This window comes from Nannospalax galili, unplaced genomic scaffold (assembly GCF_000622305.1).
Source record: "Nannospalax galili isolate Female #2095 unplaced genomic scaffold, S.galili_v1.0 scaffold528, whole genome shotgun sequence".
Lineage (NCBI taxonomy): Eukaryota > Metazoa > Chordata > Mammalia > Rodentia > Spalacidae > Nannospalax > Nannospalax galili.
Genome location: NW_008359681.1, coordinates 583,457 through 608,280, shown reverse-complemented (window position 1 = coordinate 608,280; position 24,824 = coordinate 583,457). Strand labels below are relative to the sequence as shown.

General features: G+C 40.6%; 1 protein-coding gene across 30 annotated transcripts in view; it reads right to left on the bottom strand.

Moving 5' to 3' along the window:
* The window catches only part of Dock9 (dedicator of cytokinesis 9), a 333,922-nt gene that overhangs the window by 88,562 nt on the left and 220,536 nt on the right, over positions 1-24,824 (bottom strand). For 20 of the 30 annotated variants that reach the window (XM_008823583.3, XM_017795710.2, XM_008823584.3 and 17 more), the window contains exons 16-27: positions 17,604-17,683; positions 17,327-17,514; positions 17,122-17,187; positions 15,596-15,688; positions 13,721-13,844; positions 13,257-13,378; positions 11,817-11,903; positions 11,055-11,144; positions 8,938-9,053; positions 8,593-8,662; positions 7,625-7,750; positions 5,710-5,781 (exon numbers count right to left, since the gene is read on the bottom strand). In XM_008823583.3, coding sequence (XP_008821805.1) covers positions 5,710-5,781; positions 7,625-7,750; positions 8,593-8,662; positions 8,938-9,053; positions 11,055-11,144; positions 11,817-11,903; positions 13,257-13,378; positions 13,721-13,844; positions 15,596-15,688; positions 17,122-17,187; positions 17,327-17,514; positions 17,604-17,683 — 1,234 coding nt within the window. Of the gene's footprint in view, positions 1-5,709; positions 5,782-7,624; positions 7,751-8,592; positions 8,663-8,937; positions 9,054-11,054; positions 11,145-11,816; positions 11,904-13,256; positions 13,379-13,720; positions 13,845-15,595; positions 15,689-17,121; positions 17,188-17,326; positions 17,542-17,603; positions 17,684-24,824 lie in introns of all 30 variants that reach the window. The other 10 variants (XM_029558890.1, XM_029558889.1, XM_029558896.1 and 7 more) reach the window with 1 other exon arrangement.

The window sequence follows — 24,824 nt, the reverse complement described above, 5'->3', positions numbered from 1 at the left end:
TTCTTTTGTTTTGTTTGGTCTTTTTGAGACAGGGTCTCCCTGTAGCCCCAGCTGTCCTGGAACTCACTATGTAGACTAGGCTGGCCTTGAACTCACAGAGATCCGCCTGCCTCTGCCTCCCTGAGTGCTGGGATTAAAGGCGTGCACCACCACTCCCGGCATGGATGTTTTATACTTTCCTCAAAAGCCTCCCTCCCATTATAAATTCCAAGCACCTGCCTCCTATGAAGCCCCAGAGTCTGGCTCAGTCACATGTGATCAATCTGCAGCTACAGAGGAATCATTCCTCCGTGAATGATTCAAAGGACAGTTTGATCAATTGTGGACTGGAAGGTGGACACCTCCAGTTGTACTTCAGCATTAGAAGAAAACATAACTGTTTGTACATGAAGTCCTCCAAGTCACAACGTATGAACCCTCTTCTCACCAGGGAACATACACAGATGCACACTGAAGGCACCTATCATGGCTCCAAATATTGGATATCCCTGGGGAGAGTACCTGAAGTAATAGGCAGCATCATCAGCTCCTATCCCTAACCTAAGGCCCAGCCCCCCTACAGGATGAGTGGGTACTTGGTCATCGCACTTTCAGAGACACAATGAGGAAAAGGAAGAAATCAAAGTCTGCTGTAGAAAAACAGCAGAATAAATTCAGTCTATTTACTCTAAAAATTAAAAACGCAGAGGATTTGACCCAGTTCTAGAAATCATGAACAGTCGATGAACTTGTTCCCTAAACTCAGAACACTGGAATAGAGCACTAGCCTGTTTGTTTTTTTTTTTTTTAAAGAGATTTATTTGTATGTGTATCTGGGTATGTAGGCCACATATGTGTGGGTAACCACGGAGGCCAGAGAGGGTGTTGAATTCCCTGGAGCTGGAGTTACAGGTACCTGTGCGCTGCCAGCTGTGGCTATTGGGAACTGAATTCAGGTCCTCTGGAAGAGGGGAAAGTGTTCTTAACCACTGAGCCATTTCTCCAGCCCTGTATATAAGATTCTTAAGATATATATTTAAAACAAATACATGACAGACCTTCCTCAGGCCAGCATCTTTCCTGAACAAACATCCCAGTCATCACTCATCAAAGAAGCTCATTTTGCAGCAGACAGAGACTAATACCAAGTACCACAACTGGTCATACACAGACATTGTCTACAAATTTCCAAGGCCTAAGGGACACATCTGCAATGCAACCTCTACACCTAGGGCTCATGGAATGTAGAACAGGGATAAAGAAGAGGACACTAAGGAATCGGTTCTCAGTAATGAAGCTCCCTCATGTAGCAGAGGGCAAGGAACACAAAAGGTCACAAATGGCCAAAGTGTAGAGATCAAGAGTCTGCTAAATAATGGTCCTTGGACAGGACCTATTTATTAAACTTCATCCACCCAAGGCCAGGGACCATTGAGGAAGAGGGGGTGGAGAGACTGTAAGAGCCAGGGAGGATGTGCATGATCTTATGGAAACAGAGTACTACAAGCTTCTGGCAACCTGCTCATATGATTCTATGGCATAGGTATCAGCATATACAAGTCCCATGCAAACTCAGGCAGACAGTAACCCAGCATAGAACTTGGAAAATCAACAGCAGACCCCAATCTTATCTAAAGAAATGTTGGCAACTGATTGCTGTAGGATGGAGAAGAGCTTATCTTCCTAAAACAAGGGACTCTAGATAGACTGACTAGTCTCAGAGGATGGACTTGCACTGGGGAACGGCTGGGGGCACTGACAGCACAGTGGGCAGTAACAGGGATGACAGAATATATGGGCTCCAGTGGGGGGGGGGTGCTAGGGGAGGATGCAAGTGGGGATGGGGGTATAAAGATGATTAAGATTGTTTGAGATGTTTTGTATGAAGTACACACAAAAAAATCAATAAATAAAATAAAAGTAATAAAAAATACAAGACAAACATCAATCAAAACAACCAATTCAGCTGTGCATGGTGGTACATGCCTTCAATCTCAGAGGCAGAGGCAAGAGGATCTCTGTGAGACTGGTCTGCATAGAGTTTCTGGCCAGTTGGGGCTACAGGGAAATTCTGTATAAAAAAACCCACCACCACCACCAAAAATCCAACCAATTCAAGCATATAAAGCTCCTTACTCCCAAGATGTAAGGTAAATTGCATGGAGGCTTTAATCATGTCAGGAGGCCTGGATGGCTAACCCATGGGAAGATGGCTGGCACCTGCTGTGACACAGAGACACAGCCAGGGCAGTACTAAAAGGGGAAATCTGAATCCTTCCAAGTGGCAGGATGGGCTTCTAAATCTCTTCTCAGAGTAAATTATGTTGTGGTTCCACTGTCTCCTTTTGGAAGCCAGGCTCTCTTAGGCAGCTGGACAACAATTTTTTTTAAATGACTTCTAAAAACCCTCTGAATATTGTTTTAGGACTAAGTTATAATTAAGTTAGGAAAAAGACTATGTATAGTAGCATTTGAGTGGTCTGGATAAGGTTCCAAAGACAAACCATTTCCCAGAGCAGAGGTGTGGGGGAATTTTGTCATGAGGCTGGAAAGGGCAGGATACCCAGGAGTGGCTGCCTGTGATTCTAGCAGGAGTTCAAGACTCAGTGCAGCCACTGATCTTGGAAGGTCATTTTGTCTACACTTCTATATCTTTCTCTGTGACAAAGGCCAGGAATGGAGCTAGAAGACCTTGTTCAGGTGGTTACTCTCCTTACAGTGACTTAATTCAGCATCCTGAAAACAGACGTGTGCCATTAAAGTCCTTTCTTAATTTCCTAACTCTTGAAAAAGGGTGCTGACTTTGATGGTGCAGACACTGCTCATGTTCTCACAGGTGTTTATTCCCTCCTGGACCATCTCTCAGGTGGCCTTTGCTGCAGGCTAAGCAGGAAGTAGGCAACTGCAGTCCCCTGAGTATGTGATTTCCAGCTTTCTCATCCTGGTTTTCTGTCTAGTCTTCATTTTCCTTCAGACTAGCCACCTCCTCACGTCCTGCTTATACACCAGAACCCATCTCAAGCCTCTGCTCCTCCAGGAAGTCTCCCTGCATCCCCCTCCTCCCTCAGCACTCTGTGCCTTCCTCTACCTCTGAGCACTGTGAGGTGAAGTGGCCCCTTGGTTAATTGTACACTTTCCTGTCTAAATTCCTTGAGGGTAAAAAGCATACATTTATTTTTGTAACACTAAATGATTCTTTGCTGAATGAATCAGTTATACTTAAAAATACAATCAAGTCACCATTTGCTCTAAGGTGATCATACTTATCTGGAGTCAAAAATAATGAAAATTAAAAACTAAAAAACAAAACAAAAAGGCAGGAGTGGCAGCTCATACCTTTAATCTCAGTACTCAGGAGGCAGAGGCAGGCTGATCTCTGACTAAGGCCAGTGTGGTCTACATTGCCAGCTGGAGCTACATAAAGAGGCCCTATATAGGGCTTCATAGCAAAATCCTATCTAAAAAAATAATTTCATTGCAGCAGTTAAGAGCACTGGCTGCTCTTACAGAGGACTCAGGTTCAATTCCCTACACCTACATGGTGGCTAACAACCATCTGTAACTCTGGTTCCAGGGGAATTCAACACCTTCTTCTGACATCTGAAGGCATTTCACAACACGGGTGCACTTATACACATGCAGGCAATACACTCATACATATAAAATAAAAAAGAAAAAAGAAAATTCACCTGTTGATGTTGATTTTCTCTCTCTGGTTTTTATTTCTCTCTCTGTCTCTGTCTCTCTCTCTCCCTTTCTCTCCCTCTCCCTCTGTCTGTCTCTCTGTCTCTCTGTCTCCCTCTGTGTGTGTGTATGTGCATGCATACATGCGTGCACAAGCGTGTAGTACACAAGGGGAGGTCAGGGCACAACCTCGAGCATGGCCTTTGCCTTGAGACAAGGCCTCTGTTGTTCGCTGCTGCATGCCCCACATGAGCTGCCCTAACAAGCTTCCCAGGATTCTTGTCTCTGTCTCCCATCTCACCACAAGAGTGCTAAGATTACAAACATGTGCTTCTGTGCCCAGCTTTACATGCATTCTGGAGATTTGAACTCAGGTCCTTATACTTACACAGCAAGTGTTTTACCTTCTAAGTCATCTCCCCAGCCCACATGCTGAAGTTTTAACACCCCTGAAATAGCCCAGTGGGTGATTACATTTGGAGACAAGGTCTTTAAAGAGGAAATTAAGGTAAAGTGAGGTCATCAAGATAGGCATTAATCTAATATGACCGACATGGTCATAGGATACAGATCTGTACAGGAGAAGGCAACCATCTAAAAAGGGAGGGGCCTCCTTTATCTAGCACTTTCTAGCATCTCAACTCTGAGGAAATAAGTATCTATTGTTTAAGACACTGGCACTCTATAATGGCAATCCTGGACAACACCCTATTACATGTATGACATTTTAGATAGAAAAGTAATATATTCAAATGGTGTGTGTGTAAGAACGCACATAGCTGCATCCTGCCAAGAAGCCAATCTGTCTGATCCTTGCTTGGCAGGCTGCACTGACATGATTTAGATGGTGCATTTCTCTTTGGAAGGCAGGGCCCCTTCCATCTGGCATCTCTGTGCACTAAAAATAAAAATCTTTAAATTGGATTGAAAAGGAAAATAATAAATAAAGAAATAATAAATAAATAAGGAAACCAACTCTAGCAGTCTTTCCAAGGCTTCCTCTGAGGAACCAGAGCCCTTGTATGGAAGTTCAAGGTCTGCATCCTTTGACGTTCTCTCCCCACAGCTTCTCTCTCCTACTCATGAGAACTACAACACAAGCATTCAAAGTGCACATGTAGGCACCCAACCACCATCCTATGCTCTCCAAGGACTTTAACCATGCCCTGCACACAGCAGCAACATGGACACAATTCACTGTCAAAGGAAGACTCCAGGTCTCCTGTCTCAGAAGTAGCCCTTCTAGTCATCAAACGGAAAAAGGGGCATTGTCACTTGGGATTCATATATTGGAATTCCATAAAATTCCTCTGCTTTGAGCCTCGGAGAGCTAGAGAGTCACCTACATGTCACCAGGCACCACCTATCCAGAGATAAGACCAGTACTCTCATGAATGAACCTCTTGAGAACAAAAGGACAGATGGGACAGTGGGGGACCAAGGGACAAAGTCACAAAGGCATAGACACCCAGTCACTAAAAGGAGGCACTGAAGGAGAGAAGAAATGTGAGACTGCACATCTGTCCCAAAAAGATGGATTATCTTAGGGCCAATTATTAGATTTTAGAAGTCATTTGATCAGTGAGACTTTTCATCTTGGATTCTATAGACACAAATGTCTACAATAGTTCAGATGCTTAATAAATACACATATATCTACAATAGTTAAGACATTTAAAATTAATACTTAAGCTATTATTTCCAGTTCAAGAAACTTGAAAATTTCCAAGCTAGTCAAAGACAAAGATGTACTTTTCTTTGGATTTAAAAACACAGTCATTCAGGAACCAAGAATTTGGAGCTAGACTGGTTCCAAGACCTGGTCTAGCCACTCATTAATGATTTGGGGCAAGTAACTCAGTTTCAGTTTCCTTATGTATACGATGTATTTCCCTGATAGGATTGTCCTGAAGTTGAAATATTTTACTAACTATACAGCACTTAGAATCCTGTACCTGACACACAGAAAACACTAATAGGTGTTAGCTCTAAAACTGGTGAAATGTTTTTCCATAACCACACAAACCCCCACATGGAGAAACATACCTTAACTTTGGAGTTTTCTATCAGATGCTGAGCCATGGATTTTATCAGCACATCAAAGAAAAACCAAGAGTACTAAAAGGAAAAAAAACAACCACCAAAATAAGAAAACCAACAAGTTATTAGGAAAAGAGGCAAACTCTCTTAGGCTATGTTAGCAACCAGAAGCGGGTATGAACCCTAAAACACAGCTGGACCCATGGGCAGAGTCTCATTAGACCAAAGAGGTGAGTGGCAGGTGGCTTCTGCTGGAATGTGTTAAAAAACAGAGAGATGCATCCTCTGGGAGACTGGACGCCTCCCCAGCAAGCAGCACTGCTAGAATATCCGTGTCATCTTTCCTCTGTGCTGACCTCTTGCTCAGTGGCACTGCCTTACAATCTCTAAATCAATGTCCTCCGCTGACTTGAATATAGTGACTTACACTCAAGAGGCAATGAGAATTTGAATGGGGTAATTATTATTATTATTTTATTCCTCCTCTTCTTTCTCCTCTTCTTTCTTCTTTTTTTCAGTCTTTTTCAGACAGGGTCTCTCTGTAGCCCCTGCTAGCTTGGAACTCACTATGTAGACCAGGCTGGCCTTGATCTCACAGAGATCCACCAGTCTCTGCCTCCTGAGGGCTGGGATTAGAGGCATGTACCATCATGCCTGGCTGAATAGGGTATTCTTTACAGCTCTTATCAGAAGACCCAATTAGCAGAGCTGGCCTTGGAGAACCAATTCTACTTACTTGTATTTAGGGGCATTGGTGGTAATTGTCTCCAAGAGGACATAAATAGGCTGAGTTGACCAGGCTATGGAGTTTGAATTTTCTTTTCTTTCTTTTAATTTTTTGTTGTTGTTGTTGTTCTTTAGATAGGGTTTTTTTGTTGTCTTGCTGGTCTTAAACTGGCTCTGGAGCTGAGGATGGCCTTGAAGTCTTGATACCCTGCCTCTTATCTCCTAAGTACTGGCATTACAGGCATGTGCTACCATACCCAGTTTTTCATTAATTGACTTTTGAAATTATTATTGATTAATTATTAAAAACAATATTGTTGAGGCAAATTCTATGTTGCCCAGCCTGCTCTCAAGCTTGTGAATTCAACTGATCCTCCTGACTCAGTTTCCTGAGTAGCTGAGACCACAGGCATGTTGCCCCATGCCTAGATCTCAATTTACTTTTAAACTGATATATAAAAAACATGAAAATTATACATATTAATGGAGCAACATATAATATTTTGGTACATATATATATATATAAAACATTTACATTAAGTTAAACACATCTATCTTAAACATCTTTCATCTCTTTATGATCAAAAACCTCCCAAATGCTTTCTTCTAGAAAACAAGAAAATATACACTATATAACTGCTTTCTGTAATCACTCTACTTCAAAGAACACCAGAACATCTTGCTCTTAAGTAACTCTTAGTACCCGTTGATCAACCCTTCCCAAACTTGCCCCATTATTCATCAGTTTTTCTGTTTGTTTGTTTGTTTGTTTGGACAGGGTCTCCCTAGTCCTAGTTCACCTGGAAGTCACTATGTGGACCAGGCTGGCAGCAATCTCACAGAGATCTGCCTGCCTCTGCATCCCAAGGACTGGGATTAAAGGCATGTGCCACCATGCTTGGTGTTGCCCATCAGTTTTTTAAAAAATATTTTATTGGTTATTTTTATTTTATGTGTATGAGTGTATTGTTTGCATGTATGTAAGTGCACCCATGTTGTGCAATGCCTGTGGAGGTCAAAAGAGGATGCCAGATCCCCTGGAACTGGAGTTATGGATGGCCGTTAGCCACCATGTGGATGCTGAGAACTGAACCTGGGTCTTCTGCAAGAGTAGTCAGTGCTCTTAACCACTGACCCACCTCTCCAGTCCCTGCCTATCAGTTTTAATGCTGCAGAGCTAGGCTAGCTGACGTACCTTCAGTAGTTTGTTGCTGGTAAGGAAATCAGCAGAAGGCTTGAGAATGGTGGTCATAGATTTGGTCAATTCTTCATGCACAGTCTTATATTCAGAAGCAACATATGGCTCGGCCTTATAGGCGAACTTTGGAAAAAAGAGACAAGAGACTGACTACACAGGTTCTCCAAGTTGGGCTGAAAGCTTAAGAGGCGCCTAAGAACAGAGATCAGGGACTGAGGTACAATTTCATGGGTGGGAGAAGAAGGCATGGAAACGAAGGTGGGAAGGGTGATTGTCATGTGACAGAAACTGAGGGAGCCCAGGATGTCTTCAGGGAACCCATCAAAACACACCAATCATCTGAGTCAGATCAGAGCTCCTTTAGCCACAATGAGAACTTGAGGCCATGTTTCACAGGACACTGGTAACTGATGTCCTAGAGAGTCCAATTTTAGTTTCTAAACTACTACAAAGCTGTAATTCACAAGGGGATCCTAGATCAAATAGGACATGCAGCTTTGTAGAATGGTGGCTATACTATGTTTATCTAACATTGCAAATAAAGAACCTGTTGCTGTTTATCCCTATGGCTTCTCCTACTGTTCCACACAGCCTTATCTGATTGCAGCCAGAGCTAACCTTCCTGTCTTAAAGGCAGCACTGCTGCTGGGAATTTGAGGTGGATTAAAAAAAAAAGAAGAAGAAGATTGCTAACTAAAAAAGAAGATTGTGGCCTAGCCAGGAGCACTGAAAAATTCTTAAAACTTCCCTGCCATACTTAAAGGACAAATTAAATAAAGGAGTGGCCATGGGTCTTCTGCCTCCCCCATATTCAGGTACAAATCTTGGTGACAGGGACAGAAGAGTAAGCAAAGATATTAAAATCCAAGTGGATTCCTAAATAACTTGTCAAAAATAAATCCTTAGAAGGAAATTGGAGAGCCACAGATGTAAGTGATTGTAGCAGTCTTATTTATTTTACATACCTTAACATATGACCTCAAGTGGCTCTCCAATCCTTCCTCATGGCACTGGGCAACCACATGAATAATGACCCTACACACCACAGGAATGAATAAAGCAATGAATAGTAATGTGAAAATGGAAACAATTCATTATTATCACAGCAGCAGTAGAACAGTGATGATGCTACCGGCACTTCGCAAACAAGAAGACGAGAGATTGGATGGGTCCCCATATATGGGATTAAGAGACATTTCTTCAGTCTAACGTTCAGCACATACTGGCATCCCAGATAGGCATGGCTGTGCTCCAGATGTGGACAGACTGGAGGGGAAGAAGAGTGTCCATCCATCTACCACCTCCCTTACCGGGTCACATTGACTGCAACTTCTTCCTGGGTAGCTCTGGTGAGGACTCGGAACAGTTGGTTTAGGATGGTGGGCAGGAAGGCGATCATCACGTGGCCTTCCATTGCATGCAGACTCTACATATGGGGAATGGTGAAGTACAGGTTAGCATTTCAATACTTTATTTTTTAATTATTTTAGGATGAGGTCTTGCTATGTCACCCAGGTTAAGCGGATTGTCTGGGATCCAGAGACCCTCCCAACTCAGCCTCCCAAGTGCCTGGGATTATAGGCCTATGCCACCATACCCTACTCTGTTATCTTTTAAAATGTATAATAACCCAAAGTAATTTCCACTTTGTTTCAAATAAAGATAGAAGAACTTCTTCTAAAATAAAGGGAAAGCTGAGAACATGTAGGATGGACTTCAAAGATGCCCGTGTCCTAATCCTCAGGATCTGTGAAGGTGCTCCATGGTGTGGGGGAATGAAGACTGATAGCTAGTTGGCCTTGGGCCAGGGAACATGCAGTGGGCCAATGTAATTACAAAGGTCCTTAAAAGTGGAGGGAGAGGCAGAAGAGGAAATCAGGAGGTGCTGTAACCAAGACTGAATGGTCAGCGATGCCAGGTGTTGTCAGTGAAATGGAGGCGGGGCCAAGAGTCATCATATACATATAAAGCATGTTTTTCTTTTTTGAAAAAATTATTTTATTTATTATTTTTATTTTATGTGTATGAGTGTATTGCCAGCATGTGAGTACACCCGTGTTATGCAATGCCTCGGAGGTCAGAAGAGGGCTTCGGATTCCTCTGGAACTGGAGTTAAGGACGGTTTGTAGCCACCATGTGGGTGCTGGGAATCGAACCTGGGTCCTCTGCAAGAGCAGTCAGTACTCTTGACTGCTGCTGAGCCATCTCTCCAGCCCCATAAAGCATGTTTTTCTTAAGATGCACATTCTTTTCTCTTGCTTAGACCAAATATAATTCTCTACTCCATTCCTCATATTTTTAAAAAATATTTTATTTGTTATTTTTATTTTATGTGTATGAATGTATAGCCTGCATGTATGTGGGTGCACCCGTGTCATGCAATGCCACGGAGGTCAGAAGAGGGCTTCAGATTCCCCTAGAACTAGAGTTAAGGACGGTTCTTAGCCACCACGTGGGTGCTGGGAATTGAACCCGGGTCCTCTGCAAGAGCAGTCAATGCTCTTAACCGCTAAGCCATCTCTCCAGCCCACCATTCCTCATATTTTTAAATTTTGTCCTAGCCTACAATTCATTTAGCCACTCTTTCTTTTCAAAGTCCTGTCCCACAATCAAGTTCTAGGGGACTTCTATATAAACTCTAATCTGCTCTCTCTGCATGCTGGCTCTAAGAGCACACTTAATTTTTACAGAAAACTGGCTCAGGCTAGACATTTTATCTTTATCTACCCAGTACTCAGCTGCCAAGTTTATATCACCTCCTATAATGAACTAGAAGTTCTTTAAGGGTGAGGACTATTATGATTTGAGTGCATCCTTCAAAAAGTATGTATGGAAAGTCAATCCTCAATGCAATAGCATTAAGAGGTGAAGTCTAAGGAGAGGGGATCAGGCTATGAGGGCTTGGCTTTCATGAACGGATTAATATGACTGCTGGATCCTTATGGTAGGCTCCTTATAAAAGAGTGAGTGTGGTTCCCTTGTCCTCCTCCTCCCCTGTATCAAAACATTCTGGCCTTGATCTTGGGTTTCCCAGCTCTCAGAGTTGTGAGAATATAAAGTTCTATTCTTTAGAAATCACCTGGTTTCAGGTATTCTATTACAGCAATACAAAACAGACTAAGACAAGACTGCTTCTTTTGTGCTCAGTACCTGGTAAGAGCTCAACAGAAGTCTGTGTCAAGTAAGTACAAGAGACTGTTTTCAAGGGAGGATACAGGGGATTAACACAAAGAGAGGAACAGTGTTATTTTCTAAGTCCACCTTTTAACACCATCTAAAAACCACACAAAAACAGTGATATGATGACATCCAGGACAGAGTATCCTTAGAGAAATTCCAAGGGGTAGGAGTAACATTCAACATCAAGCAGAAAACCCAACCTACTACAAACTCATTAAAGAGGGCTACTAAAAAAGCCACCTGGTACCTTAAGGTATTTTACAAGCTCATTTCCTAAGGCTTGGGCTCCAGACTCAGTTTTCTGACAGTACTGGAAAAAATTATGTAAATGCTGATCCTAGATGGGGGAGAAGAAGAAAGTTTATTAGTACACATTCTAGAAAGAGAGCATCTGCTTCATGTAGCAAGCACGAATGATTTTTGCAAACATTTATTCGGTTTTGTATGTGAATGCATGTGTGTCACATGTGCACATGTGCTGATGAACATGCCAGTTTTATGCGCAGAGACTTGAAGAGGATACTTTGTATCTTCCTCTAGCACTCTGCCCATTCGTTTGAGGCAGGGTCTCTGCCCGAACTTGGCTAGGCTGCAAGTCATCAAGACCAAGTGAGCCCCTGCCTCCGCCTTCCTCACAGCTGAGGTATAGGAATGTGTGAGATGCCTGGCTTGTTTCATGTGGGTTTCTGGGATCCAAACTCTAGCCCCATAGTTGCACAGCAAGTGCTCTTAACCACTGAGCCATCTCACCAGCCCCATGAATGGTTTTTAAGATTACAAAATTGATCACATACAAATAACATCAAAAGGGCTCTCTAACAGAAGAAAACTGAAAAGATTTCACTTAGACTTATAAATGATTTAAATCTCATTGATACTACCATACATGAGCTCCTTCTATGTACTTTCTTCAAATACATCCATATGACATTAGGATCCTGTTTTGTACATAAAGGAAGTACAAACTCAGTCACAGAGCAATCACTCTAACTGTGATGTCGACACATACCTGAGTATACACTGTGGAAACCAGATGAGTAGAAATTTTCAACAGTGGCTTGCCTCCTTCCACCCATTTAATTTCTGGACCATAATGCTAAAAAAAATGCAGAGGAGGAAAAAAAATCCCAATAGATTAGCAATCCCAGCTTCCACATCATCAATGAGGGTACTGGTGGCAGACTGAAAGCTTGAAAACCTCTGATGGCTAGATAGTTATGTCTGCCACAGCAAGAATGCAGCAGATACTGTTATCTGCCCACTTTCTTCCCCTATGCTCACTGCTCTTCTTACTGGGCTGGTATCTGTTCTGTTGAGTTTGAGCTATGTGAGCTACTGTACACTTAATAGGAAGTGAATCCTATTTCAGCAGTCTCTTAATCAGACCTGAGTTCAGGATACTCAGAGAGAAGGTGAAAGGCATCAAATAAAAGTAAGGAGGTTTTACATACTCCCAGCACCAGCCAGAGGTGGATCCTCTGTGCTTATTTTGAAATCAGTAATATTTTTTGGTCATGTTCAAACTAGGAATTAGGGGATAGAGAAATGGCTCAGTGGTTAAGAACATTTGCTGTTCTTACAAAGGACCTAGGTTCAATTCCAGCACCCATATGGCAGCTAACAATTGTCCATAACTCCAATTCCAGGGGATCTGACACCCTCTTCTGGCCTCTGTGGGCAATGCATGCATGTGGTGCACTTACATACATGTAGGCAAAATACTCATACACAGAAAAATAATAAAATATTTTAACAAACTAGGAATTATAACTCAACACTGTACAATTTGCCTTTCTTTTGGAGTACATTTAACTATTTGTATATAATTTAGAGCCCCAATTGCCATTATTTAAGCATAGAGAAACAAAGAATAGATTTATCTTAGCATGTTGTAAAACAAACTTAAAATGTAACATGGTTAAAAAGATACAATGCTAACAAACTCTCTAGAAAAATCTAAGGAAAAAAGTTTTCTTCACTCAGAAAGGTTCAAAATGAACAACCATGTGGGCAAGAGCTTTGATTTCCATGTCTACATCAAACTGGATGGCAATTCTTGAGAACCCATCTTTACTTGAGCACGACTGCTTCACAGAAAGACTCATGCCATGTCCAGTATCTCCAAGTTTATTTCCCTGTTGATGTACTGCTAGTCCAGGGCTTATAAAATGCCTGAACTATAATTTTGACATTATGATAAGTGTTATCAGAAGTGGCTTCTAATTACCTACATTTACCTAAAAATGAATAAAGAAAACCAAACTGTTAGGACTGGCAGAATTATCCTGTGCTTTGTGCGTGCGTGTGTGTGTGTGTGTGTGTGTGTGTGTGTGTGTGTGTGTGTGTGTGTGTTTGTGTGCTTTTTGTTTTGTTTTTACTATTGTTTGAGTGGTTCTTTAATGTTTTCTGAATGAATTGGGATAAACCAAACCAATCTAAGATCCTATACCCTGCCCATGCTGAGCTCCTGGTAGCCAAGGTAGCCAGATGGAAGATTTGCTGAGACAGGGATATGCTGTTCATTAGTCACCACCCGTCCATCTTTTAGGAGAGGAAGCCAGGAATATCCAACTGTTTAAAACAAAGAACAAAAATCTATTGTGAGTTTAGAAAACTTCAGAAAGAAAGACATTGTAAAATTGGCTTATTAAAACTGTTAATACCAATCAAAATAAGTGATGTAAAAAACATCTTAAAGGGTTCTATAGAACATGTCCTCCAATATACCTTGGTCTCTTTGTTGTTAGCATGCTAACAATTACATATGCAACCCAGGCACACTATTTTCATGCTGACTACAAACTTCATTGAGTTTTTTATAAAAGGATGAAGGCTAAGAATCAAAATACAATTTTAAAAATATACTGTACAAATGATAAACAAAAAAATCAAAGGGTCAATGAAGTCTCCAACCTTGAGTTTCCACAACGTCCCTCTTCTTCGTGCCTCCTTTACTTGAGTTATCACAGCTGACATGGAAGAAGGTAAACAACAAATGATGCTTTTCGTGTAGCTGGGTGGGCAATTCTATTTTAATCTGCAAGGAAGAACAAAGCGGCAATCTTTTATACATTCTAAAACAGCAAAAAATTCCCAGTGGAAGCAGGTCTGTGCCACCCAATTCACAAATGGATATTTATTTTCCAAACTCTAATCCAGATTTGCAGTTAAACATGCCTGAGCTGTTAACTGTGCCAGCAAGAAATGGATTCTGCACTGGCTGACTGGTCGATCGCTATTTCAGATCTACACAAATTGGAAAACAGAAACAATGATAAACTCAGCACAGTAGTGGCAAATGAAAACCCAACATCAGACATTTCAAAGTAGGATTATATAGCAGTTGATCTTAAACAACAGGAGTTCAACTGTGTGGGTCCACTTATATGGAGGCTTTTGTCTATCTTTGTTTTTCAGTGCTGGGGATTTAATTTAATATCTCACATGTGTTAAGAACACACTCTACCTCTGACCCACATTGCAGTCCCATGCAGAACTTGGAGGTTTTTTGGGGGAAGGAGAATTTGTAACCATTTGAAAAAAGTACATAGACAAACCACATGGTACATGGGTACATAAAATATATACAGAAAACAGTGTTTTCTGGGGGGTATGTATGTGATACATGGTATTTGTGTGGTATGTACACACCCATGAGAAAGGAGGTCAGAGGTTATCAGGTGTCCTAGTCTGGCACCCCTCCCCCCCATTCCCTTGAGACAGGGTCTCTCGCTGAATCTGGAGCTAAGCTGGAAGTCAACAAGAGCCAGTGATCCTTTTGTCTCCACCCTGACCCCCCAGTTCTGGGGTCACGGATGCAAGCATGATCAGGCTCAACTTTTTACATTGGTGCTGGGGACTTGAATTTGGGCCTTCATGCTTGTGTCACAATCCCTCTCACTCACTCGGCAATCTCCTCAGCCCCAAATTTTATCATTTGCTACCATAAAACATGTATAACCTACTATTAGAAGATAAAATTTATTGAAATGTATACATACAAATAGATGGCGACATTCACAATCCAAAGAAATAGAAACAAAATAAGAGTGGAATGGTAGCTTCAACTGCATAGACTAACTGTAGAACATACTAGAAGAAATTTCAGAGCCACTTCCTACTGCTACTGCAGTGAACTCCAATGTTGCATTATCAGCTTAAAATGCTGGTTGGTGCTCATGGTCTCTGAGCAATTTCTCTCTCCAATAAACTGAATACGGCAATAGAAAGTGATCGCTATTAGCTCTTCTATATTTTTCACCATATGTAAAATATAAACATATAAAAAGTGTCAACTGGGTGCTTGTGGGATTGATGAGGTTTGCAGTCACCATAATGCTATTAGTAGGTAACTTCTGTAGCAATCAAAAGTTATATATGGACTTTGAAGTACCAGAAAAGCATGCCACCCCCAGGCTCCTGAGTTGCTCAAGGGTCAACTGGACATTATAATTCCATAGAAGAAAACCCAACAATAAAAGGGGAGAGTCTGAGGCCCAACAGTAACTATGTTCAAGTGTACAAGGAGATATGCGAAAGTGTCAACTACGGTAGTAAGAGCACAACTATAATTTTTCCATTCCTTTATTTATTTGTAACATATTTATAGTTTTACTAATAAAGATGCTACTTTAATAGTTAGAAAAGTATGTAAAATAAACACCGATCTTACTGCTGTCATTTCAGGGAGGTATACAGCTTCTCTTCAGTTTTGCTGTTCTAGGCAAATAACTTGAAGTTTCCCTTAAGACTGTTCAAATTGAATTTTCCCTTTAAAACATCGCTTACCTCATCATAAAATTCTGGGTTTTGTTGATGGTGTAAAACCGCAGCCAAGGCGCTTCTTGTGAACACTGGGCCACCAGGTCTGCCGTAAATGCACTAAAATAAGAATTAGCAAAGGCAAACACCAGGCTTCAGTGGATGGAGTAAGAAATTCAACTCAAATGTGTTGTAAAGAAAGTGGCGCTCCTCCAGCATAAACTCAACTATCTCAGACAGATTGCTTCTGCCTTTGAGACCTCAGGCCTGCAAGCCCCTGGATTTGTGGTCCCAGGACCTGCCAGAGTATCTCTAGGCCTGTTGGCCTCTTTTTACTCCAGCTTGCTCACTCTACATACCCACACTTCCACACCTTTGTTCACACAATCCCTCTGTTCAAATGCTCTATGCTTTTGCATAGTTTAAGAAACTGTTAACTCTTTCCTCTCAGCATTTTTCTATGTGAATGATTCATTTTTGTCTAAGAAAAAAATCAATCAATCAATCAATCAATCACTCACTCACTCAATCAATCAATCAATCCTATTTCAATACCTTCCACTCTAGGCAGCTGTTTCTCCATATCTATGTTACTCACTAGACTATAACTTTCCTTTCTCCTCTCCTTCTCCCTCTCTCTCTTCCCTCTTCTGCTCCCTTCCTTATAGACAGGGGTCTCATGTAGCCCAGACTGGCCTGGAACTCCCTATGCAGCTGAGAAAACCTTGAACTTCTGATCCTCTTGCTGGGATTATAGCTGTGCTCCACCATTCCCAGTTTTTATGTGCTGTTGGGGATGAAATCCAGAGCTCCTGTATGCTAGGCAGGCACTCTACCATCCCCAGCCTAAACTGTACATTTCTCGAGGGTGAATTATCTTCCTCTTTTGCATGTTTGTCTCTTTTTCCTCTTGGAAAGCCATTTTAACATAGTAAGAATTTGGGCTCTGGAGGCAGGATTGCCTGGACTCAAAACTCAGTACTACTAATGTATAGCATTGAACAATTTATTTAAATTCTGTGCATTGATCTTCTTGCTAAAAATTATGAATCTTAATTAGTGCCTAACTCAAAAGTCTGTTCTGAGAATTAAAAGTGTTAAGTATGCATACCACAGTTCCTGCAGCATGCATAGCATTCGATGAATGTGGCCTACAACAGACTGCTAACATTACCGCTACTCCACAATACTGATCTAATAAAGATGATCTGTTGTTGACTTTTTATTTCCACCACTGATGTTATTCACATCACAATTCTTAACACCTGGACAACGCCTGCTTAACATTTAATAAATGATTACTGAATTATACATACATAAGAAATTTCATCCCTAAAGAGAATTAACAAAACACAGACTCCATTAGAAGCAAGAACTTAAGTCCTACACATTATACAACATTTAGCATAGGTTGTTATGTAGTATGACATCATACAGTTTTTTGGTCTGTGTTACTGAAAATGTGCTAGTTACTTCAGTTGTACAACATGATGCAAATATACTTTAAAATGGAAGTCAGAATATGTAGGTAAATATGTATTAAAAAAACAAACCTTCAGGGGCTGAGAATCTTCCTCATCAGAATCTCTGAACTCAATGCAAATAGCAATATTTCTGGCCTATAGCAATATTTGAGAGAAAAAGATGTAAGAAAAAAAAAGCAACAGAACCCAGAACATATCCATATTTCTAAAACATGGAGCGCTGTCCTAAAGGAGAGTTTGATGTAAAGAATGAAACCCCAATCTCCGCGCTCACCTTGGCAAAAGACTTCTGACTGTCATATTTCAAGCACTTTGGGTAAACATAAAGGTGATTGTTGTAGACAGTATAAGGCTGGGTATGTTTGGGGATGCAGGGCACAAATTCCTCCACTTCAAATGTGATTGGAGCTTTAGAGCAGGTTTCAAATTGCTTCATGGGAATGTATGATGAATTCACATAATCTGAAAAGATATTCAAAACAATACAGACTGGAGTGAAAGCCAACTCAGCCCAAATCTTGGCTGTTTGTTATACAGAACTTAATACTCACTAGGGAACTCCGAGGAAACATTATCAATCGTAATGTCCAGATTACCTAAAATCACTGGGAGTTTAGCCATCTTTTCAGGTCTACAAACAAAAGAAGAGAAAATCAAACCTTATAGGTTAGGTTAAGTGTGAATTCTAAGTTCTATAGCGGCATTCACAAGAGAAGGACGTGGAAATAACACAACTACAAAAGCAAACTTCAGCTTTCTAGAAGCCACAAGAAAAAAATAGTAAAAAAAACAGGTAAAATATTACATTTTACTTAGCCTAACAAACTTACAATATTATCAATTTGGTATATAATCAATACAATAATGTGCAAACTAAGTTTTCACAACTGGGTGGGTATTTTACACTGAGCACAACAGTTCAGACTTTCCATATTTCAACTGTTCGATAAGCCAAGCATGGCTAGTAACTACAGAGGTTGAGATAAAGAATACCAGCAATATAATTACAGTGAAAGAATCCCCACAGGGCTTTAGCCTCACCATAAATACATGGCTTATTTAGAACCGCTGACATTTAGTAAAACTGGCCTGTACTTGGTCTGACTTGATTGATCTACTAGAGAAATCTTCTAACGTTCCTGCTAAGTACTGCTACTGGTACCAAGGGAGCTTGCAATATGGCCATTTTGACACTAGACCTCACTTCCTCATGACAATAAAATTCCACTGTCTGAAGGTCTGTTCATCAAGAGGGCAGGCTATGTTCCTCTTTTGACCACCTACAGCCACCACATATTCCTGAGTCCTCTATTCTCAGAACTTCTGGACCTTCCTTCAATACCACTTCCCCCACAGAAGGAATGGCACAGATCGGGCATGGCACGGGCTGACTGGCTGTTGTAAGGCTGCTCTCTGGTTTGGTCAGTCACTCATCTACTAACGCAGCCCCAATGTCATTGCTTTTGGAAGCCACACCACCACATTGATCCATATTAAGTTTACAATGACCTGAAATTCCTAGATCTTTTCTTACATGCTCAACTGTCACACTACATCTCTCTGTCCTATATTTATGCAATTATTCTTTTGAGCCTCAAATTAGGACTTGATTTTTGTCCTAATAAAATTTCATATTTTTCACTTTGAGCCATTTATAGTTGACCAAAATCATTCTAAATCTAAGTTCTAATATATAATGTCTTTGATATTCCTAAGAGCTTTATGTCACAAAGACATTTAATCAGTGTATTATATTTTTATAAACATTATTGATGAAAATACTATATTGTACAGAATATTGCCAAGAGCAGGTTCCTCGGGTCTCCAGAGACCCATTTCCACATGGGCACTAGCCCATTCCTCATCCTTCCTGGCACCTAGTTACTCCAGCAATTGAACAGCTGCCTGCTCCCATGCACAGCACATGCCTGGTTTGTTTATAGGATCTCATATGTTCATATGGCAAGTACATTCTGCAAAGGGCTTTCCATGCCTCTATGACACCAGCTTCGCAACCCAATTTAAAAGAGAAGAAACGTGGTTAGGGTTAACTACTTCAACAGGACGCTGTCACATGGGTCCTCATAAGCCACCGGTTCAATAATTTCTTTCATAGCATTGCCAAGGAGCATCAAAGCTTAGTGGTCAACAGATTCAGTTTTTGGTTGTGTTCCCAATTTCATGAAGTTTCCACTTCCTGGTTTTAAAATTCGTTTGGCACTACTGTACGTATCAAACCATGCTGTACATAACTTCTCAGTCTATCTTAGAAAATTGCACATCTGAACTAGGACTTCACTAAAAACTCTAAATTCTTTACTTCCCTATAATCAGAGACTATGCCAAGTAGCTCCATCTTGGCTTGGTTCACCCCCAGCTCTGAGCTGCACAATCTCTTTCTCCCAGGATCCCTCATTTTTACTTTCCTTCAGTTGCACTTGAGTGTAACTGAGCAGTTCACTGAAATTCTGTGAGATGAAATGGTCAGGAAGGGGTGTCAGTGATTTCTCACACATTCTGCCTTCAGTTGAATAGATTTCTGGCAAAGAGATCTCTAACTACAGCCCATCATCACAACCTGCATTGTGCCTCTGCCTATTGCATGAGATATTTCTCGTGCCCAAGGTCCTCCTCTTCCAACATCAGAGGAGGGTCGATAGTGCTCCTGGGGTGGTCACTTTCTGCGAGATTCCATTGCATCTCCTCCACTGTAGACTCCTGCAGAAATACCCTCCACACTGAACTCTTTAGGGGAATCAACCTCCAGATGCATGAATGTGAAACACATAAATTCTCTAGACATATACTGCCTTGCTTTAGCTCTTCATATGCACAGTTTAACACTATATTGTACTATACAGCATTGAATTTACCAAAAGCTATAGAGTTCTATTTATTTTCTTCTCTGAGTTAGAAATAATGTTTATGCCAGGTGTGGTGGTGCACGCCTTTAATCCCAGCACTTGGGAGGCAGAGGCAGGCGGATCTCTGTGAGTTCAAGGCCAGCCTGGTCTACATATTGAGTTCTAGGCCAGCTGGGGCTACAAGGAGACCCTGTCTCAAAAAGACCAAAATATAAAGTAAAATAAAATAAAAAACACTGTTGACTACAAATAATACTTTCAAATCTAATTATTCAAAAGCATTGTGTTTCATCTCCTTATAGTTATTTCCACCTATGACTGAATAGTATCCTTATTGGTTTTTAATTCACTCTAACATCATTCACAAGTTTGTTTGAGTGGTAGACCTTTAAGCAAAAAAAATTTAATTCAACAATCATCACTAAAAATCTTTCTACAATGTATTATGGATGTCTGTCCCTTTCTATTCTCACTCCTTTTTTTTTAAAAAAAAAGGATTATGTGTGTGTGTGTCTGTCTGTCTGTCTGTGTGTGTGTGTGTGTGTGTGTGTGCATATATCCACACAGGCCAGAAAGTAGACATTAGATCCATGGAGCCAAGGTTATAGGTGGTATGGGTGCTGGGGTTACATGGAGATCTGGCCTCAACCCCACTCAAATAAAAAAGAAATTAAATTAAAAACTAAAAACGGAGCATGAGAGGGTAGGTCCTGACCTCCAGCTGTGTAGTGGCTCTGATCTCAACAGACCACCAGAGTATGCCAAGTTCTGGCCTCTGAGAATGCAGGGGGCTGCCTGGGAGCCCCAGGATCCTGCCTCCATGTGGTGGTGAGCTTCCTCTAATTGTGTCATCCCCTACCTGGGATTTTATGAGGCCCCTCCCAAGACTCCAGGGCAGATCTGGCTTTGGTAGGCTAAGGCTGAGATCCTAGCAGACAGCCTGAGAGGATGGGTTCAGACCTCCATCCGTGTAGCGGCTTTGATCTCAGCAGACTGCCAGAGTGCCAAGTTCTGGCCTGCTCTGGCCTCCCTCTGGCAGTGGGCCTGAGAACTCAGGGGGCTGCCTGAGAGCCGCTGATCCTGCCTCCAAGTGGTGGTGAGCTTCCCCTAATTGTGCCATATCCATCTCCCTACCTGGGATTTTGTGAGGCCCCTCTCAAGGCCCCAGGGCAGATCTGGCTTGGTAGGCTAAGGGCTGAGATCCTGGCAGACAGCCTGAGAGGGTCGGTTTCAATCTCCATTGCTATAGCAGCTCTGATCTCAGCAGACTGCCAGGGAGTGCTGAGTTCTGGCCTCCCTCTGGCCTCCTTCTGGCCTCCCTCTGGCAAAGGGGCTGAGAATGCAGGGGACTGCCTGAGAGCCCCTGGATCCTGCCTCCACATGATGAAGGAAGCCTGAGTGTACCTCACTGGAACCTGCATTGGGCTTCTGTGGGTACTCCTGAATAGCTGATCTGAAGCCATGAGTTCCCTCCAAATTAAACCCAAGAGAACCTGACACTGTACAAAACCAGCTTTACATAACCAATAAAGAAAGGATCTAGGGAACCCGATAATACAAACCAAAGCATACTTCAACTTAATTCTCATATCAGAATCATAAACAACAAAAGAAATTCATATGCTAAAATCAAAACAAAAGAATAATAAAACGGAAAGCCAAAACACTATGTCCCCACCAAACTACACCAATCCTATAGAAGAGTTCTATAAGAAGAACACCCTAGAGATAACCCAGGACACAGAATTTAAAAGAACAATCATAAACAAGATCAAGGAATTCAATGAATTTAAGAACACACAAACAAATCAAAGAGCTAAAAGAAGACAGGGGTAAACTTCTGAATGAATTCACAAAAGAGATAGAAACATTGAAAAAAACTCAGGCAGAAATGAAGAAGGAAGTGTAAAACTCAATAAGCCAACTTGAAACAACAGGGAAAAGCCTCACTGACAGAATGAATGAAATGAAAAACAGAGTATTAACACTGGAGGATAAAGTTTAAGAATTGGACCACTGAAGCAAAGATTATGGAAAATTAAAAAAAACACACACAGAAACGGAATATTCAAGAGATGTGGGAAACCATGAAAAGACCAAATCTACACATCATAGCAATAGAGGAAGGAGAAGAATTTCAGGTTAACGGCATTGACCAAATCTTAAACAGGACTGTAGAAGAGAATTTCCTGAAATTAAGGAAAGACATCCCCATACAAATACAGGAAACACATAGAATGCCAAATAGACAGGATCAGAAAAGAAATTCCCATGACATATCATAGTAAAAACACTAAATGTGCAGAACAAAGAGAGAATACTGAAAGTAGAAAAAGAAAAACAACAAGTCACATACAAAGGAAAACCCATCAGAATTACAGCTGACTTATCAATGCAAACTATGAAAGCCAGAAGATCCTGGACCAAGGTATTTCCAGTTCTAAATGACCATAGATGCCAGCCCAGAATACTATACCCAGCAAAAATGTCTATTATAGTTGAGGGGGAAAGAAGATTCTTCCATAACATGAATAACCTGAAAGAATACATGTCCACAAAACCAGCCCTTCAAAGAATACTTGAAGCAATACAGAGAACAGAGAGAGAAACAACTATACCCCAAGAGCAACAAAAGAAAATAAATAAAGGTATAATCTAGGAGACACAAAATTAGATAGAGAACATAAACAGCAATCAAAATGATGGCAACCAATACACATCTTTCAATAACAACCTTAAATATCAATGGCTAAGTGAATGGATTAAGAAACAAAATCCATCTCTTTGCTGTCTCCAAGAAACCCATCTTACCATCAAGGACAGGCACTGTATTAAAGTAAAAGGATGGAAAAGAATATTCCAAGCAAATGGCAATAAGAAACTAACAGGGGTTGCAATCCTAATATTGGACAAAACAGACTTCAAAGTAAAACTAATCAGAAGATAAGAGGAGGGTCACTTCATTCTGATCAAAGGAACAATTAACCAAGAAGATATTACAATCCTTAACATATATGCACCAAACTCTGGTGCACCCAAACTCATAAAAACAATACTATAGGTCTTTAGGACACAGATTAACCCCAACTCAGTAATAATAGGGGACTTCAATACCCCACTGTCTCCATTAGACAGGTCAACTGGACAAAGAATAAAAGTCTGAATTAAATGATATCATACATCAAATGGACCTAACAGACATCTTTCAAATATTCCACCAAAGCACTAAAGAATACACTTTCTACTCAGCACCCCATGGAAATGTTTCAAAAATTGACCACATACTGAGGCACAAAACAAATCTCAACAAAAACAAAAATAATTGAAATAATTCCATGCATTCTATCGGACCACAATGCAATAAAACTCAAAATCAACACTGGACAAAGCCCTAGTCACTACATGAACTCGTGGCGATTGAACAACACACTGCTAAACAATGAGCAGGTCAATGGAGAAACTAAGAAAGAAATAAAAGAATTCCTGGAATTCAACGAAACGGACAATACAATGCAACACAACCTCTGCAACACATTAAAAGCAGTCCTAAGAGGGAAGTTTATACCTCTAAGTGCCTACATTAAAAAATTAGAAAGAGACAAAATAAATGACCTAATACTGCAACTCAGGACACTGGAAAGGCAAGAACAAATGAAACCCAAACCCAGCAGAAGAGAAGAAATAACAAAAATCAGAGCAGAAATAAATGAAGTAGAAACAAAGAAAACAATACAAAGAATCAATGAATCTAAGAGCTGATTCTTTGAAGAGCTAAACAAGACAGACAGACCCTTAGCCCAGTTAACCAAAAGAAAAAAAGAGCAAATCCAAATCAACAAAATCAGAGTTGAAAGGGGAAACATCACAATAGATACCCAAAAGATCCAGACAATTATAAGGGAATATTTTTAAAACCTATATGCTACTAAATCTGAAAATCTAAAAGAAATGGATGGAAATCTAAAATCATGAGAACCACCAAAGTTAAACCAAGAAGAGGTCAACAGTTTAAACCAACCCATAACATATAAGGAAATCGAAACAGTAATTGGCAACTAACAACTGTCTATAACTCCAGTTCCAGGGAATTCAACAACCTTTTCTGACCTCTGCAGGCACTACATGACATGGGTACAATTACATACATAATACACATACACATAAAACAAAAAATAAATAAATCAAAAAATGTTAAAGACAGAAACAAAGGAAAAACTCTCAAACTTTCTATAATGTCCCAAATTGAAAAAGACACAACAAAAAAAGAAAACTGAAGATTCATATCCTTAATGAACTTAGATGCAAAAATTCTCAACAAAATACTTGCAAACCGCAATAAGACACACATCAAAAAGATCATTCACCATGATCCCAGAGATGCAGGGCTGGTTCAATATATGTACATTCAAGTCAATAAATGTCATTAATCATATAAATGGACTCAAAGACAAAACCACATCATCATCTCAATAGAAGCAGAAAAGCCTTTTGACAAAATTCAGCATGCATTTATGTTCAAAGCCCTAGAAGAAACAGGACTTTAGAGGGACATACCTGAACATAATTAAAACTATATGCAAGAAACCACAGCCAACATCTTTCTAAATAAAGAAAACCTGGAAGCATTCCCATTAAAATCAGGAGCCAGACAAGGATGTCCACTATCTCCACTCCCTTTCAACATACTCCTTGAAACTCCTGCCAGAGCAATAAGACAGGAGAAGGAAATTAAAGGAGTACTAATTGGAAAAGAAGAGGTCAAATTATCACTTTTTGCAGATGATATGATACTATACCTAAGAGATTCCAAAAGTTCCACCAGAAAATTCCTAGAACTGATCAACTACTTCAGTATAGTGACAGGTTATAAAATCAATCTACAAAAATCAGTAGCCTTTCTATATACCA